Source organism: Delphinus delphis, chromosome 9 (genome assembly GCF_949987515.2).
Source record: "Delphinus delphis chromosome 9, mDelDel1.2, whole genome shotgun sequence".
Lineage (NCBI taxonomy): Eukaryota > Metazoa > Chordata > Mammalia > Artiodactyla > Delphinidae > Delphinus > Delphinus delphis.
Window position 1 is genome coordinate 17,903,567 of NC_082691.1, and position 16,184 is coordinate 17,919,750.

Genomic DNA, 16,184 nt, shown 5'->3' on the forward strand with positions numbered 1-16,184 from the left:
TCTCTCTCTCTCTACATAAAGGGAAGCACCTTTGTGTTAAAAGAGTGTCCTCCCATAATTCTTAGCAACATAATGCATCCTTGAATGAAACATCAACAGAGAATTTCCAAATAGTAAGGACTCTTGGTCTGTGATTAAATAATGGCATTCACAACTCAAACTTGCGGTGTTTTAATTACTTTAACACATAAATTCCCTAGTGTGCTAGATTTACTTGGTTATTCTAAATGGCCGAATTCGTCTGTAACATACCACAACTATTTAAATCACATATGACCAATAGTTAAGATTTTTAAAAACCTATTGCCCTACAGAACCATACCTCCTTGCTGCATGATGCTCAGGGCTTACCTTTCACATATGCCCTATCTCTGTCATGCTTTTCACATAGTACAATGTGCACTATGGAAGTCACATTAAAGAAACAAGTGGGAAAAAAAAAAACTCATTGAAAACACTTTATTATAAAAGTGTGCTTTATTATAAGGAAATTTTAAATATAACCAACAATACTGAAAATAATGTAACTGGCATTTACAGCCTTGGTCAGAGTTCTTTATTAAACAGGCATTTGTAGTTAACAATCAGCTTATGCAACAAAACAGGTAACCTGAAAAAGTGAATAAAATTGAGAATACAGAATGATGAACGAGGAATTTGGGGTTCTTTGTGTTTTTTGTTTAGCAGACATGGCTTTTAAAATCTGAAATAGAAAACAAGTCCTCCCTCTTCATGTAGTAAGCTCTCTTCCTGCGGGAAAGTTTGCAAAATTGTTAAAACTGTTCTAAAATGTGGCTGAAGGTATACTTTACATACTTCTTATATATACATATCTGATTAACATATTTTAACCACGTTTTCATTATACAAGCAAGACCATAAACATTCTCTAGTAAGACCACACTAGCCACAGAATCTTTTTACCCATGTATATATTTCTTTGAAACATGTTTCCCAAAATGAAATTGCTCATTTAAAAGGGAACAACTGGTTAGAATTAATCTCTCTAGACGTTGGGGTCATGTAGGCCTAGAAATCATGTAAGAATATATTCCTTTGGTTGAACATAATTAAATTCATTTTATGTAGCAGAATAATCATGTCAATTGTCAACAAAAATCTGTTCAGTTGAGTTCATTCTGCACTTTTGAGAGTCTACATTAAAGCAAGTGGCAAGGCCTAATGGTATATATGGAATGGACAGAAATTCCTTTTATGTTTATATATGTTTTACTTATAAAAATTTATTTCTCCCACCTTGGAGGAAACCCCTGGGAGCAGATGTCTGAAAAGGATTGTATTATGTACATCTAGTGAAGAACACAGAGCTATCTTAAGCGCATGTTGATAAGGACCCCAAATATTTTTGGTATAGGAGACTGTTTTTTTTAGCATATATAAGATCTTAGGCTTTCAGAAGACAACACATAAGTTTAAAGAGCATTTAAAAATATTTGTGACAGGGATTCCCTGGCGGTGCAGTGGTTGAGAGTCTGCCTGCCGATGCAGGGGACACGGGTTCGTGCCCCGGTCCGGGAAGATCCCACATGCCGCGGAGCGGCTGGGCCCGTGAGCCATGGCCGCTGAGCCTGCGCGTCCGGAGCCTGTGCTCCGCAACGGGAGAGGCCACAACAGTGAGAGGCCCGCATACCGCAAAAAAAAAAAAAAAAAAAAAATTGTGACATTAAATGTCAAACTCAAATTTTTAAAGATAACAAATACAGAGAACTGCAAAATGGAAAAAGGAAGCATAGATAGATGCTTTATGAGAAAAATAATGACCTTTCACCTAAAAAGAGTCTTCCCTATTATTGTAATGATTAAACTGCCTGTCCTTAAAACCACTGGAATATGTAGGTTACTGACATTATGCCAAAGAAGTCAAAAGGTACTTTATTGCAAAAATAGAAAAGGTCTTAAAATTGCATATGATGTTTTATACCATTTCACCAATAGGCCAAGGCCAGTACATAACTTACCAAGCCAGAAAAACTCGAAAACAAACATTACTAAATTGTACGTACTATATATAGTGAGTTGTAAAAAGAATGTGATGCCATGCTGTATAGCATGATTCACTGCCAAGTTCCCTCTTACATGGGCGTAGTCATAACATATCAATCTGAGTGAGTCAAAATGAACACACATTGCCTATGACAACATCCTTTAATTATCTTCTTAAACACAGATACTTTCAGTATATTATAATCATCTGAATAAACCTTTCAGTCAAATCATAATTTTGTGGAGTAGAAAGTCATTTTATCAGTAGGTCAATATTGTTTTGATCTACTCTTTTAGAAAGTGATGTTAAAGCCTATTGACTATTGAATCACTACTCTGTTTACTGATACACTGTAAATGTAAAAAAAGGAAAAAACCTGAAATCACAGAAAATGCTTGGCATCTACACAAACACATTCTCAGTGGACTAACCACTACTGTGTAATTTTGTCACTATAGGTCTTCTTGCTCCATACTTTTGCTTCATGCAGTGGGTTCAACAATATCCATGTTTGTTCCAAACAGGGCAACTAATTGTTCTTCATAGGTAGCGATGTTCCTTTTCATAATCTCCATGCAAGGTCCCAAAAGCCTTTCAAATGCTTGCACATCCATGGCTAAGAAGAGGGGAGAATAAAAGAAAAATAACATTCTTTGCAAATCTGCAGAATTTCTAAGTCATTTATGGCATCTATTCCGCATATGTCAATGACGCAATGGCATTTTTAGATAAATATCAGATACAAGAAGAAGGCATAAAGATAAAAACATTCCACTTCGGAAAGGAAGCAGCCAGTGTCCCTTGGCAATATGATGTCCTATTGGTGGTTCCTGATCCAGGTTAAAAGAATGAGGGACTCTTATGTCAAGACCTTGGAATTTTAAAAATAAACTAGTTTTGATGTCACCACCTTAGTAATATGAACTCAAGGGCAGCAAGGGAGTGCTTTCTATCTCGTTTTCCCTTCTCAGGGTTTACGATGCTATGTTGTGAAGAATCCAAATGTTACCTTTTATGATTTTTATTCTTTTACACTATGGTCAGTTCAAAACGGCAGCCAAAATAATGATTTTAGCCACTGTGTAAGTATGTGCTCTATGTCGCTTAGCTTGCCTATCTCGAGCATTTTCTAAAACTGAATTTATAATATACACGTGAAAATATGATCATACTATCATACAAATACAAATTAAAGTACTTTATTTTTTGCCTCTCAAATTGGCAGAAGTAAAAAAGGCAATGTTGACAATAGAGTGAAAAAACATTGTTGTACTGCTGGTACATGTAAATAAGTACAAATAAAAGTGATCTGGCAATATTTAACAAAAACGATAAAAAGAAAACCCACTTCCAAAAAGCATTTCTCAGGAAAAGTCCTATATGTGGAAAAGTAGTCTCTGCATACACCCACACAAAAAAGCTCTCCCCGACCCCCCAAAATGGAGCCAAAACTCCCCAAATTATTTAACAGTGGGGAATGATTAAATAATTCATAATGTGTATATTTACCTAATGTTACAGTTTGATGTAATAAATATGAGAAAATGCCTAAGCTATAACGGATGAAAAAAGCAGTTTACAAAACTGTTTTAAAACAGAAAACCCATACAAATAAAAAAGATGAGAAGGAATTATAATAGGACGTGGAAATTGCTGGGTGGTGGCGGTATTGGGTGACTCTTACTTTTTCCTACCTTTTCTGTATTTCTCAAATTTAATGTGAATATAATAATTTATTATAGAAAAAAATTAATGGGATTTCACTCACATCGCCTTTACTCCTACTGTCTAATACCTCTACTCAGGGAAATTACCTGTCAGCTTCTAATTGTCTTCTTTTTCATCCAACTATAACCCTTGATTAATATTATATTATTTAAAACCTTTGAAAAAGTCAATTCTCTAAGAAAATTCTGAGGATATTTGCAAATCTTAAGAACATCGAAGCTAAATTTATGCTACTGAACTGTGGATGAAGAGCACAGAGTGGCTAATTACTTCTGAATCATTTCCTTGAAGAAAATGTCACCTAGGGACTTCCCTGGTGGTTCAGTGGTAAAGAATCCGCCTTACAATGCAGGGAATGCAGGTTCCATCCCTGGTCAGGGACCTAAGATCCCACAAGCCACGGGGCAACTAAGCCCGCACACCACAGCTACTGAGCTCACGCGCCTCAACTAGAGCCCCCGTGCTGCAAACTACAGAGCCCACACGCTCTGGAACCCATGCACCACAACCAGAGAAGAGAAAACCCACACGCCACAACTAGAGAGACACCTGAGCGTCGCAACGAAAGATCCCGCGTGCCGCAACGAAGAACCCATGCACCACAACTAAGACCCGACACAGCCAAAAACAAATAAAAATAAATAAATAATAAAAATAAATCTTTTAAAAAAGAGAGAAAATGTCACCTGTACTGATATCTCCTGAACTATATTTTTCATTATTAAACTAAGTTATGTCTCATATATAAAATCTCAGCTATATATAGATGTCTTCCAGCTGAAGATGGCATTTCTGCTGAGCTGCTGTGTGGTACACAGAAGTAATAAACAGCTGAACAAGATTTTATTGTGCTCCGACAAGCTTGAACCTTTGATTCCTAGTACAAGACGAGTAAGTATTCTTACAGACATTCCAGCTTGCCCTTCAAAGCTTAGTGTACCTTATAAAAATGCTGTTTGAGCCTTCCTTTTTTGAGGAACACAGTGTATGTTGTTTATTTAAAAAATTCGATATAAAACTTGGTACTCAGGATTCTTATTTTAACGACATATTAAAATGTTATTTCATGCCTATAAAAAAGAACACAAAATTATAAGTGTGTGAAAAATTTTAAAGGAAAAATGTTGGCTTCTACAAATCGACTTTATAATGCAATGAATCCTAAACTTGTTGTATTTTGTGGGGACCATAAAACTTGTGAACCCAGTAAGATAATCTGTACAACATGAATACGTACAATGCAGACAGAATGATTTCAACCAGGGTAAGCATGCCCAGGGCTGCGTGAGTCCTACCTAAACATTTGACGGTCCCGATGGCGTGTGCGGAAGCAGCTCGGGGCTTGTTAGTTACCAGAGCAAGTTCTCCAAAGTACTGTCCCCGAGAGCACCGAGCGATTTCTACTGCACCGTTCTCCTCCGCCTCTGACTTACCCTGACAAGGTGATGGAAAGTATTAACTTTGACTCAGCTTAAGAAAAGTAAAAGTTAACCTTAGTCTAAACATCAGAAGGAAAATCTATTATGTTTCTTGCTCATATTTCATGGATTTTTAGGACTTACCTTCCTTTTCATGGTAATTTTCACTTCTCCAGATTCTACAATGAAAAAAGAATCAGCCAAGTCTCCCTATCAGAATAAAACAAAAACTGAGGGTGAAAATGCAAGTTTAGCTGACGGCAATCCCGGCGCCCGTCACACCCCTGAAATCAATCCCACCATGATTTGCCTGCAAGGTGAAACCCCACAGGAGCAGGCTATGTCCCCTTCTAAGTTGAGACGTTAAGATCGACAATTACATTGTAACAACTTCGTTTGTAAAAAATTATCTGAAATGATATACTATCTAGCACGGTATTTCTGCTAAAACTAGCCAAGAAAATATGGCCAACAACACTGAGGTAAGAATTTTGCCTGAACTGCAGCCTGGATAAAGCACATACATAGTTAGAAATGCTAGCACCGTTTCCCAGCAGCATTGCCTCTGTCAGCTGCTCCCATGCTAAAATGTGCCACTCTGTGGGTCCTAATCTACAAGCATCAGCATGGCGACCCAAGATAAGCCAGCGACTCCCAAACAGAAGGAAGCAAGCAGACTGCTTAGGGAGCAGTATGTGTGGGCCCAGATGTTTGTCCTGCATCTGGCTGGGGACCAAGCTCTAGATGCCAGTTTACCGACAAGCCACCTCAAGGCCCCAAAAAGATTTCTAAAAGGAAGTGTTGCCATTTCTAACTACACATAGCCATATTCTCGTTTTGGATTTTAAACAAACTGCCTTGACTTCCAAGGATGCCTTCTGAACTAAGTACAGTAGTATAATTACAGAAGATCGCAGATACTGACCTCCCTAAGCCTCTCAAAGTGATTCTGGAGAAACTGAGGTATTTCAAAACTCTTTAGTACAATTCAAGAAATACGGTATCAGATTATATCACAAGGAATGTTGAGTCTCGATTATATTATACTATAGTGCAGATCTGTATGTTTACAAATGCTTAAAAGACAACTAGTATCTAAAGATACCTTTAATAAATTCTAAGTATAGTATACATATCTCCTTTCCCTTACCTTTATATCAGGTTTTCATAAGAGCTTCATGTTAAATTTTCAAGTACCTTAAATCATAATAGGTCTATCGACAGCCATGTAATTTTGCTTTCAAAACGTGCTCAAATGGCATGTAAAACTAATGAATTAAGTCCTGTAGGTTGTGCCAATGTCACGTTCCTAGGTTTGATATTGCACTAGCGATGCAAGATGCACTGGGAGAAACTGGGTGAAGAGTTCGTGGGACTTTTTGCAGCTTCCTGTGAACCTGTAATTATTTCAAAGTAATCTGAAAAAATCATTTCAAAAGTGCTCTATACTTTGCGGTTTTTCAATTTATATCGTAGACCCTCAGCCTTGTTCTCTAATTTGTCTCTATGTCGTCCCAATCTCTGACTGCGCTAATCTGTATGTATGTGGGAAGTGTGGGAGGATTGATTGATTTACTTGTTTATTTGCCTTCTAAAATAATTACTCTTGAGAGACCTTCAAGATGGCAGAGGAGTAAGACGTGCAGATCACCTTCCTCCCCACAAATACATCAGAAATACATCTACATGTGGAACAACTCCTACAGAACCCCTACTGAACGCTGGCAGAAGACCTCAGACTTGCCCAAAGGCAAGAAACTCCCCCTGGTACCTGGGTCGGGCAAAAGAAAACAGAAAAAACAGAGACAAAAGAATAGGGACGGGACCTGCACCAGTGGGAGGGAGCTGTGAAGGAGGAAAGGTTTCCACACACTAAGAAGCCCCTTCACTGGCAGAGACGGGGGGGTGGGTGGGGGGAAGCTTCGGAGCTACGGAGGAGAGCACAGCAACGGGTGCGGAGGGTAAAGCGGAGAGATTCCCACACAGAGGATTGGTGCCGACCGGCACTCACCAGCCCGAGAGGCTTGTCTGCTCACCCGCTGGGCCGGGCGGGGCTGGGAGCTGAGGCTCGGGCTTTGGTCAGACCCAGGGAGAGGACTGGGGTTGATGGCATGAACACAGCCTTATTAAGGGGGCTAGTGCGCCACGGCTAGCCAGGAGGGAGTCCGGGGAAAAGTCTAGAGCTGCCAAAGAGGCAAGAGACCATTGTTTCAGGGTGTGTGAGGAGAGGGGATTCAGAGCACCGCCTGAACGAGCCCCAGACACGGGCGTGAGCCGGGGCTAAAAGCGTGGACCCCAGAGATGGGCATGAGACGCTAAGGCTCCTGCTGCCGCCACCAAGAAGCCTGTGTGTGAGCACAGGTCACTATCCACACCCCCCTTCCAGGAGCCTGTGAAGCCTGCCACTGCCAGGGTCCCGGGATCCAGGGACAACTTCCCCGGGAGAACGCATGGTGCGCCTCAGGCTGGTGCAACGTCACGCCGGCCTCTGCCGCCACAGGCTCGCCGTGCGCTCCATACCCCTCCCTCCCCCCGGCCTGAGTGAGCCAGAGCCACCGAATCAGCTGCTCCTTTAACCCCATCCTGTCTGAGCGGGAGCAGACGCCCTCCGGCGACCTACACGCAGAGGAGGGGCCAAATCCAAAGCTGAACCCCAGGAGCTGTGCGAACAAAGAAGAGAAAGGGAAATCTCTCCCAGCAGCCTCAGAAGCAGCGGATTAAAGCTCCACAATCAACTTGATGTACCCTGCATCTGTGGAATACATGAATAGACAACCAATCATCCCAAATTGAGGAGGTGGACTTTGGGAGCAACTGTAGACGTGGGGTTTGCTTTCTGCATCTAATTTGCTTCTGGTTTTACGTTTATCGCAGTTTAGTATTTAGAGTTTATTATCACTGGTAGAGTTGTTTATTGATTTGGTTGTTCTCTTTCCTTTTTTTTTATAATATATAGGTATATATATTTTTTCCCTTTTTCTCCTTTTGTGAGCATGTATGTGTATGCTTCTTTGTGTGATTTTGTCTGTATAGCTTTGCTTTTACCCTTTCTCCTAGGGTTCTGGCTGTCCCTTTTTTTTTTTTTTTTTGGTATAGTTTTTATTTAGGGCTTGTTATCATTGGTAGATTTTTTTTTGGTTTGGTTGCTTTCTTTCCTTTTTCTTTTCCTTATTACTTTTTAATTTTTTTATTCTTAATATTTGTTTTTACTTTTTACTTTAATAACTTTATTTTATTATTATTTTTTCTTTATCCCTTTCTTTATTTCTCCCTTTTCTTCTGAGCCGTGTGGCTGACAGGGTCTTAGTGCTCCGGCTGGGTGTCAGGCCTGTGCCTCTGAGATGGGAGAGCCGAGTTCAGGGCATTGGTCCACCATAGACCTCCCAGCTCCACGTAATATCAAATGGCAAAAGCTCTCCCAGAGATCTCCATCTCAACATTAAGACCCAGCTCCACTCAACAACCAGCAAGATGCAGTACTGGACACCCTATGCCAAACAACGAGCAAGACAGGAAAACAACCCCACCCATTAGCAGAGAGGCTGCCTAAAATCATAATCAGGTCACAGACACCCCAAAACACACCACCAGACGTGGTCCTGCCCACCAGAAAGACAAGATCCAGCCTCATCCACCAGAAGAAAGGGACCACTCCCCTCCACCAGGAAGACTACACAACCCACTGAACCAACCTTAGCCACTGGGAGCAGACACCAAAAACAACAGGAACTACGAACGTGCAGCCTGCGAAAAGGAGACCTCAAACACAGTAAGTTAAGCAAAATGAGAAGAAAGAGAAAAACGCAGCAGATGAAGGAGCAAAGTAAAAACCCACCAGACCTAACAAATGAAGAGGAAATAGACAGTCTACCTGAAAAAGAACTCAGAGTAATGATAGTAAAGATGATCCAAAATCTTGGAAATAGAATGGAGAAAATACAAGAAACGTTTAACAAGGACCTAGAAGAACTAAAGAGCAAACAAGCAATGATGAACAACACAATAAATGAAATTAAAAATTCTCTAGGAGGGATCAACAGCAGAATAACTGAGGCAGAAGAACGGATAAGTGACCTGAAAGATAAAATAGTGCAAATAACTACCACAGAGCAGAATGAAGAAAAAAGAATGAAAAATATTGAGGACAGTCTCAGAGACGTCTGGGACAACATTAAATGCACCAACGTTCGAATTATAGGGGTCCCAGAAAAAGAAGACAAAAACAAAGGGACTGAGAAAATATTAGAAGAGATTATACTTGAAAACTTCCCGAATATGGGAAAGGAAATAGTCAATCAAGTCCAGGAAGCACAGAGAGTCCCATACAGGATAAATCCAAGGATGAACACGCCAAGACACATATTAATCAAACTGCCAAAAATTAAATACAAAGAAAAAATATTAAAAGCAGCAAGGGAAAAACAACAAATAACATACAATGGGATCCCCATAAGGTTAACAGCTGATCTTTCAGCACAAACTCTGCAAGCCAGAAGGGAGTGACAGGACATATTTAAAGTGACGAAAGGGAAAAACCTACAACCAAGATTACTCTACCCAGCAAGGATCTCATTCAGATTCGACAGAGAAATTAAAACCTGTGCAGACAAGCAAAAGCTGAGATTTCAGCACCACCAAACCAGCTTTACAACAAGTGCTAAAGGAACTTCTCTAGGCAGGAAACACAAGAGAAGGAAAAGACCTACAATAACAAACCCAAAACAATTAAGAAAATGGTAATAGGAACATACATATCGATAACTACCTTAAATGTAAATGGATTAAATGCTCCAACCAAAAGACACAGACTGGCTGAATGCATAGAAAAACAAGACCTGTATATATGCTGTCTACAAGAGACCCACGGCAGACCTAGGGACACATACAGACTGAAAGTGAGGGGACGGAAGAGATATTCCATGAAAGTGTAAATCAAAAGAAAGCTGGACGAGCAATTCTCATATCAGACAAAATAGACTTTAAAGACTATTACAAGAGACAAAGAAGGACACTACATAATGATCAAGGGATCAATCCAAGAAGAAGATATAACAATTACAAATATTTATGCACCCAACATAGGAGCACCTCAATACGTAAGGCAAAAGCTAACAGCCATAAAAGGGGAAATCGACAGTAAAACAATCATAGTAGGGGACTTTAACACCCCACTTTCACCAATGAACAGATCATACAAAATGAAAATAAATAAGGAAACACAAGCTTTAAATGACACATTAGACAAGATGGACTTAAATGACATTTATAGGACATTCCATCCAAAAACAACAGAATATATTTTCTATTCAAGTGCTTACGGAACATTCTCCAGGACAGATCATATCTTGGGTCACAAATCAATCCTTGGTAAATTTAAGAAAATTGAAACCGTATAAAGTATCTTTCCCGACCACAATGCTATGAGACTAGAGATGTCAATTACACGAAAAAAATCTGTAAAAAGTACAAACACATGGAGGCTAAACAATATACTACTTAATAACCAAGAGATCACCGAAGAAATCAAAAAATACCTAGAAACAAATAACAATGAAAACACGATGACCCAAAACCTATGGGATGCAGCAAAAGCAGTTCTAAGAGGGAAGTTTATAGCAATACAATCCTACCTCAAGAAACATCTCAAATAAACAACCTAAACTTACACCTAAAGCGAGTAGAGAAAGACGAACAAACCCCCCAAAGTTAGCAGAAGGAAAGAAATCATAAAGATCAGATCAGAAGTAAATGTAAAAGAAATAAAGGAAACGATAGCAAAGATCAGTAAAACTAAAAGCTGGTTCTTTGAGAAGATAAACAAAATTGATAAACCATTAGTCAGACTCATCTTTAAAAAAAAGGGAGAAGACTCAAATCAATAGAATTAGAAATCAAAAAGGAGAAGTAACAGCTGACACTGCAGAAATACAAAGGATCCCGAGAGATTACTGCAAGCAACTATATGCCAATAAAATGGACAGCCTGGAAGAAATGGACAAATTCTTAGAAATGCACAACCTTCCGAGACTGAATCAGGAAGAAATAGAAAATATAAACAGACCAATCAGAAGCACTGAAATTGAGACTGTGATTAAAAATCTTCCAACAAACAAAAGCCCAGGACCAGACGGCTTCACAGGCAAATTCTATCAAACATTTACAGAAGAGCTAACACCTATCCTTCTCAAACTCTTCCAAAATATAGCAGAGGGAGGAACACTCCCAAACTCATTCTACGAGGCCACCATCACCCTGATACCAAAACCAGACAAAGATGTCACAAAGGAAGAAAACTACAGGCCAATATCACTGATGAACATAGATGCAAAAATCCTCAACAAAATACTAGCAAACAGAATCCAACAGCACGTCAAAAAGATCACACACCATGATCAAGTGCAGCTTATCCCAGGAATGCAAGGATTCTTCAATATATGCAAATCAATCAATGTGATAAAACATATTAACAAATTGAAGGAGGAAAACCACATGATCATCTCAATAGATGCAGAAAAAGCTTTCGACAAAATTCAACACCCATTTATGATAAAAACCCTCCAGAAAGTGGCTTAGAGGGAACTTACCTCAACACAATAAAGGCCATATATGACAAACCCACAGCCAACATCGTTCTCAATGGTAAAAAACTGAAAGCATTTCCTCTAAGATCAGGAACAAGACAAAGTTGTCCACTCTCACCATTATTATTCGACATAGTTTTGGAAGCTTTAGCCACAGCAATCAGAGATGAAAAAGAAATAAAAGGAATCCAAATTGGAAAAGAAGAAGTAAAGCTGTCACTGTTTGCAGGTGACATGATACTATACACAGAGAATCCTAAAGAGGCTACCAGAAAACTTCTAGAGCTAATCAATGAATTTGGTAAAGTAGCAGGATACAAAATTAATGCCCAGAAATCTCTTGCATTCCTATACACAAATGATGAAAAATCTGAAAGAGAAATTAAGGAAACACTCCCATTTACCACTGCAGCAAAAAGAATAAAATACCTAGGAATAAACCTACCTAAGGAGACAAAAGACCTGTATGCAGAACACTATAAGACACTGATGAAAGAAATTAAAGATGATACAAACAGATGGAGAGATATACCATGTTCTTGGATTGGAAGAATCAACACTGTGAAAGTGACTATATTACCCAAAGCAATCTACAGATTCAACGCAATCCCTATCAAACTACCAATGGCATTTTTCAGAAAACTAGAACAAAAAATTTCACAATTTGTATGGAAACACAAAAGATCCTGAATAGCCAAAGCAGTCTTGAGAAAGAAAAACGCAGCTGGAGGAATCAGGCTCCCTGACTTCAGACTATACTACAAAGCTACAGTAATGAAGGCTGTGTGGTCCTGGCACAAAAAACAAATATAGATCAGTGGAACAGGACAGAAAGCCCAGAGATAAACCCACACACATATGGTCACCTTATCTTTGATAAAGGAGGCAAGAATATACAATGGAGAAAAGACAGCCTCTTCAATAAGTGGTGCTGGGAAAACTGGACAGCTACATGTAAAAGAATGAAATTAGAACACTCCCTAACACCATACACAAAAATAAACTCAAAATGGATTAAAGACCTAAATTAAGGCCAGACACTATAAAACTCTTAGGGGAAAACACAGGCAGAAGATCCTATGACATAAATCACAGCAAGATCCTTTTAGACCCACCTCCTAGACAAATGGAAATAAAAACAAAAATAAACAAATGGGACCTAATGAAACTTAAAAGTTTTTGCACAGCAAAGGAAACCATAAACAAGAGGAAAAGACAACACTCAGAATGGGAGAAAATAGGTGCAAATGAAGCAACTGACAAAGGATTAATCTCCAAAACTTACAAGCAGCTCATGCAGCTCAACATCAAAAAAACAAACAACCGAATCCAAAAATGGGCAGAAGACCTAAACAGATATTTATCCAAAGATGATATACAGATTGCCAACAAAGTCTTGAAAGGATGCTCAACATCACTAATCATTAGAGAAATGCAAATCAAAACTACAATGAGGTATCACCTCACACCAGTCAGAATGGCCATCATCAAAAAATGTAAAAACAATGCTAGAGAGGGTGTGGAAAAAAGGGAACCCTCCTGCACTGTTGGTGGGAATGTAAATTGATACAGCCACTATGGAGAACAGTATGGAGGTTCTTTAAAAAACTAAAAATAGAACTACCATACGACCCCGCAATCCCACTCCTGGGCATATACCTTGATAAAACCATAATTCAAAGAGAGTCATGTACCACAATATTCATTGCAACTCTATTTACAATAGCCAGGACATGGAAGCAACCTATGTGTCCATCGACAGATGAATGGATAAAGAAGATGTGGCACATATAGACAACGGAATATTACTCAGCCATAAAAAGGAATGAAATTGAGTTATTTGTAGTGAGGTGGATGGACCTGAAGTCTGTCATACAGAGTGAAGTACGTCAGAAAGAGAAAAACAAATACCGTATGCTAACACATGTATATGGCATCTAAAAAAAAAAAAAGGTTCTGACGAACCTAGGGGCAGGACAGGAATAAAGAGGCAGACGTAGAGAATGGACTTGAGGACACAGGGAGGGGGAAGGGTAAGCTGGGACAAAGTGAGAGAGTGTCATGGACATATATACACTACCAAACGTAAAATAGATAGCTAGTGGGAAGCAGCCGCATAGCACAGGGAGATCAGCTCGGTGCTTTGTGACCACCCAGAGGGGTGGGATAGGGAGGGTGGAAGGGAGACACAAGAGAGAGGAGATATGGGGTTATATATATAGCCAACTCACTTTGTAATAAAGCAGAAACTAACACACCATTGTAAAGCAATTATACTCCAATAAAGATGTTAAAAAATAATAATATAAAATAAAATAATTACTCTTTTCTCAGCCTCACACACTTTGAATCTTGTTTCACATATATCGAAAGAGACAATATTTCAGATAAAGATTACAATACAGGGTAATATTGTGATACAAAAATTACAGAATTTATTAAAAATCTGTTTAAATCATGCAATCAATGTTTCAAAACTGTAACTAGGAAATAAGGTACTATCGTTGGTATGCTTTATCTGTAAACTTTAACTGTCTTCATAAATCCTACTTCTTGGTAGGTCTGTTCTAACCAAGATACGTATGTATTGCTTCTGGTTCCAATGGGATCTTAGAAAAGCATTAGAGGTTAAAGAGCATGCTGGCCCCCTTAGTGCCTGTAGCGCCTGGAAGCCAGTACAGTACATGGTGCAGCGTGTTCCCTTCTTGGTTTATTTCATCAGGAAGCAGCCTCAGGAAGTTTTGCCAATGAACCGATTGTGCAAACTTCTACATCTTCCGAGGCACATTCTGGGTCCTTATTAATAAATCTCATGGAGTGATTACCATTTGTTTTCCTCTTATAAATGGCATTCTTTATACATGTGACCTTCATGTCAGGTACAAATATAAAATTATGCAGAAATCCATTTGATGATTTAATACATATTCATTAAGAGTTAGTTACAAAAATAAAAATACTCAAAATAGCTTCATGGCTGTAAATTAAACCATTTTTAACAGGTCATTTGATAGAATATTCATTTAACCCATCACTACATACTAATTATAGACACACATGAAAATTTTATCAAGACTTACAGTGTATAAGAGTCTTTTGGAAAATAACCCCAAACTGAATCCATAAAAAGTATTATACCTGAGCAATGATTTGTTCTCCATCGTTGTATACTTTGGTGCCTATCACATCTACCACTTTCAGGCGCTCAGAAACCTATAAAGGAAAAAAAGATAATACCCTTGATAATACTGTATTTGTATTTAATAATATAATTACTCTTGTATTTGATAATATAAATGGGTTTGAACCGTGCAGGTCCACTTATATGCAGATTTCTTTCAATAAATATACGGTGGGCCCTCTGTATCCACAAATGTGGAACCCGAGGGCTAAGGAGGGACCAGTGTGAGGGACTTGAGCATCCGTAGATTTTGGTATCCACCGGGGTGGTCCTGGAACCAATCCCTGTGGAAACACAGGGACAACTATATTAAACAGACTAATCAGGTAGGTAATCGTAACTATTTCTGGGGTTTAAAAATGGTAGCCTATAGGCCAAATAAATTGAGCCGTGTGTGGGTTTGTGTGTGCGCATGTGTGTGTTATATTAACTGCCAGCATTTTAAACAAGTTTTTCATAAAAACTTAAATTTCCAGCTTCTCTTGAAGAATCCGGGCATTCAGCAACACTCAGCCCTTATTTCCATGCAGCAAAAAATAAACTCTGGCGGACTAGCAGCTGCTTCTTTAGATGGAGCACATGTTTTCAAGTTTACCATTTCTTCTTTTTATGTACCTAGCTCTAAAGGCATTTGAAGTTCCAACCCCTGACCTATTTTTATTTAAAGATATCTACTGCTGGAGAAGATCAGCTGCCCAATATGCGTTCTGAAATGTGGCCCGAATTGCTTGCTACTCGGTGGATACTGACAAGCCAACAAAGAGACATGTTAGCACACTGGTCCATCAACCCCAAGGATTCTGGCTGAGATGCTAGAAGGATGGCATTGCTTTCGCTAAGGTGGGGAAGAGAGGGAAGAAGGTTTGGGATGTGTTAGGTCTGAGATGTCTTTTAGACATCCCAGAAGAAATGTTGACTATGCAGTTAGATAAATGAGCCTAGTGTTCAAGGGCAGGGCCTTGCCCGGTGATGTCAATTTTAAGAAGCATCACCATAATAGACATTTAAAGCCAGGGGATTTGCCAAGTTCACCGTGTGAATAAGTGTAGCCTGAAAAAAGAGAGACCTTAGACTGTCAGTTTTAAGAGGAAAGGAGGAAAGGAATAAAGAAGGAGAGGCCAGTGAGGACATTCTGTATTTAGATGACCTCTTCCTATAAAGGCTCTTGCCTACATTTAGGTGATTAGTTTAAGTCTGCTTTTAGATAGAGACCACACGTAAATCTGCTATAGATGCTCCTAGGGGTCTATTACTTGTAAATGACAAAACAA

The 16,184-nt window shown here is 39.1% G+C and overlaps 1 protein-coding gene across 1 annotated transcript in view; it reads right to left on the reverse strand.

Moving 5' to 3' along the window:
- Positions 1-469: 469 nt before the first annotated feature.
- Positions 470-16,184, reverse strand: part of PRKAR2B (protein kinase cAMP-dependent type II regulatory subunit beta) — a 111,129-nt gene continuing 95,414 nt past the window's right edge. The window contains exons 8-11 of the mRNA XM_060020261.1: positions 14,871-14,945; positions 5,296-5,361; positions 5,029-5,167; positions 470-2,621 (exon numbers count right to left, since the gene is read on the reverse strand). Of these exons, the coding sequence (XP_059876244.1) occupies positions 2,488-2,621; positions 5,029-5,167; positions 5,296-5,361; positions 14,871-14,945 (414 nt within the window). The 3' untranslated portion in view covers positions 470-2,487. The remainder of the gene's footprint in view (positions 2,622-5,028; positions 5,168-5,295; positions 5,362-14,870; positions 14,946-16,184) is intronic.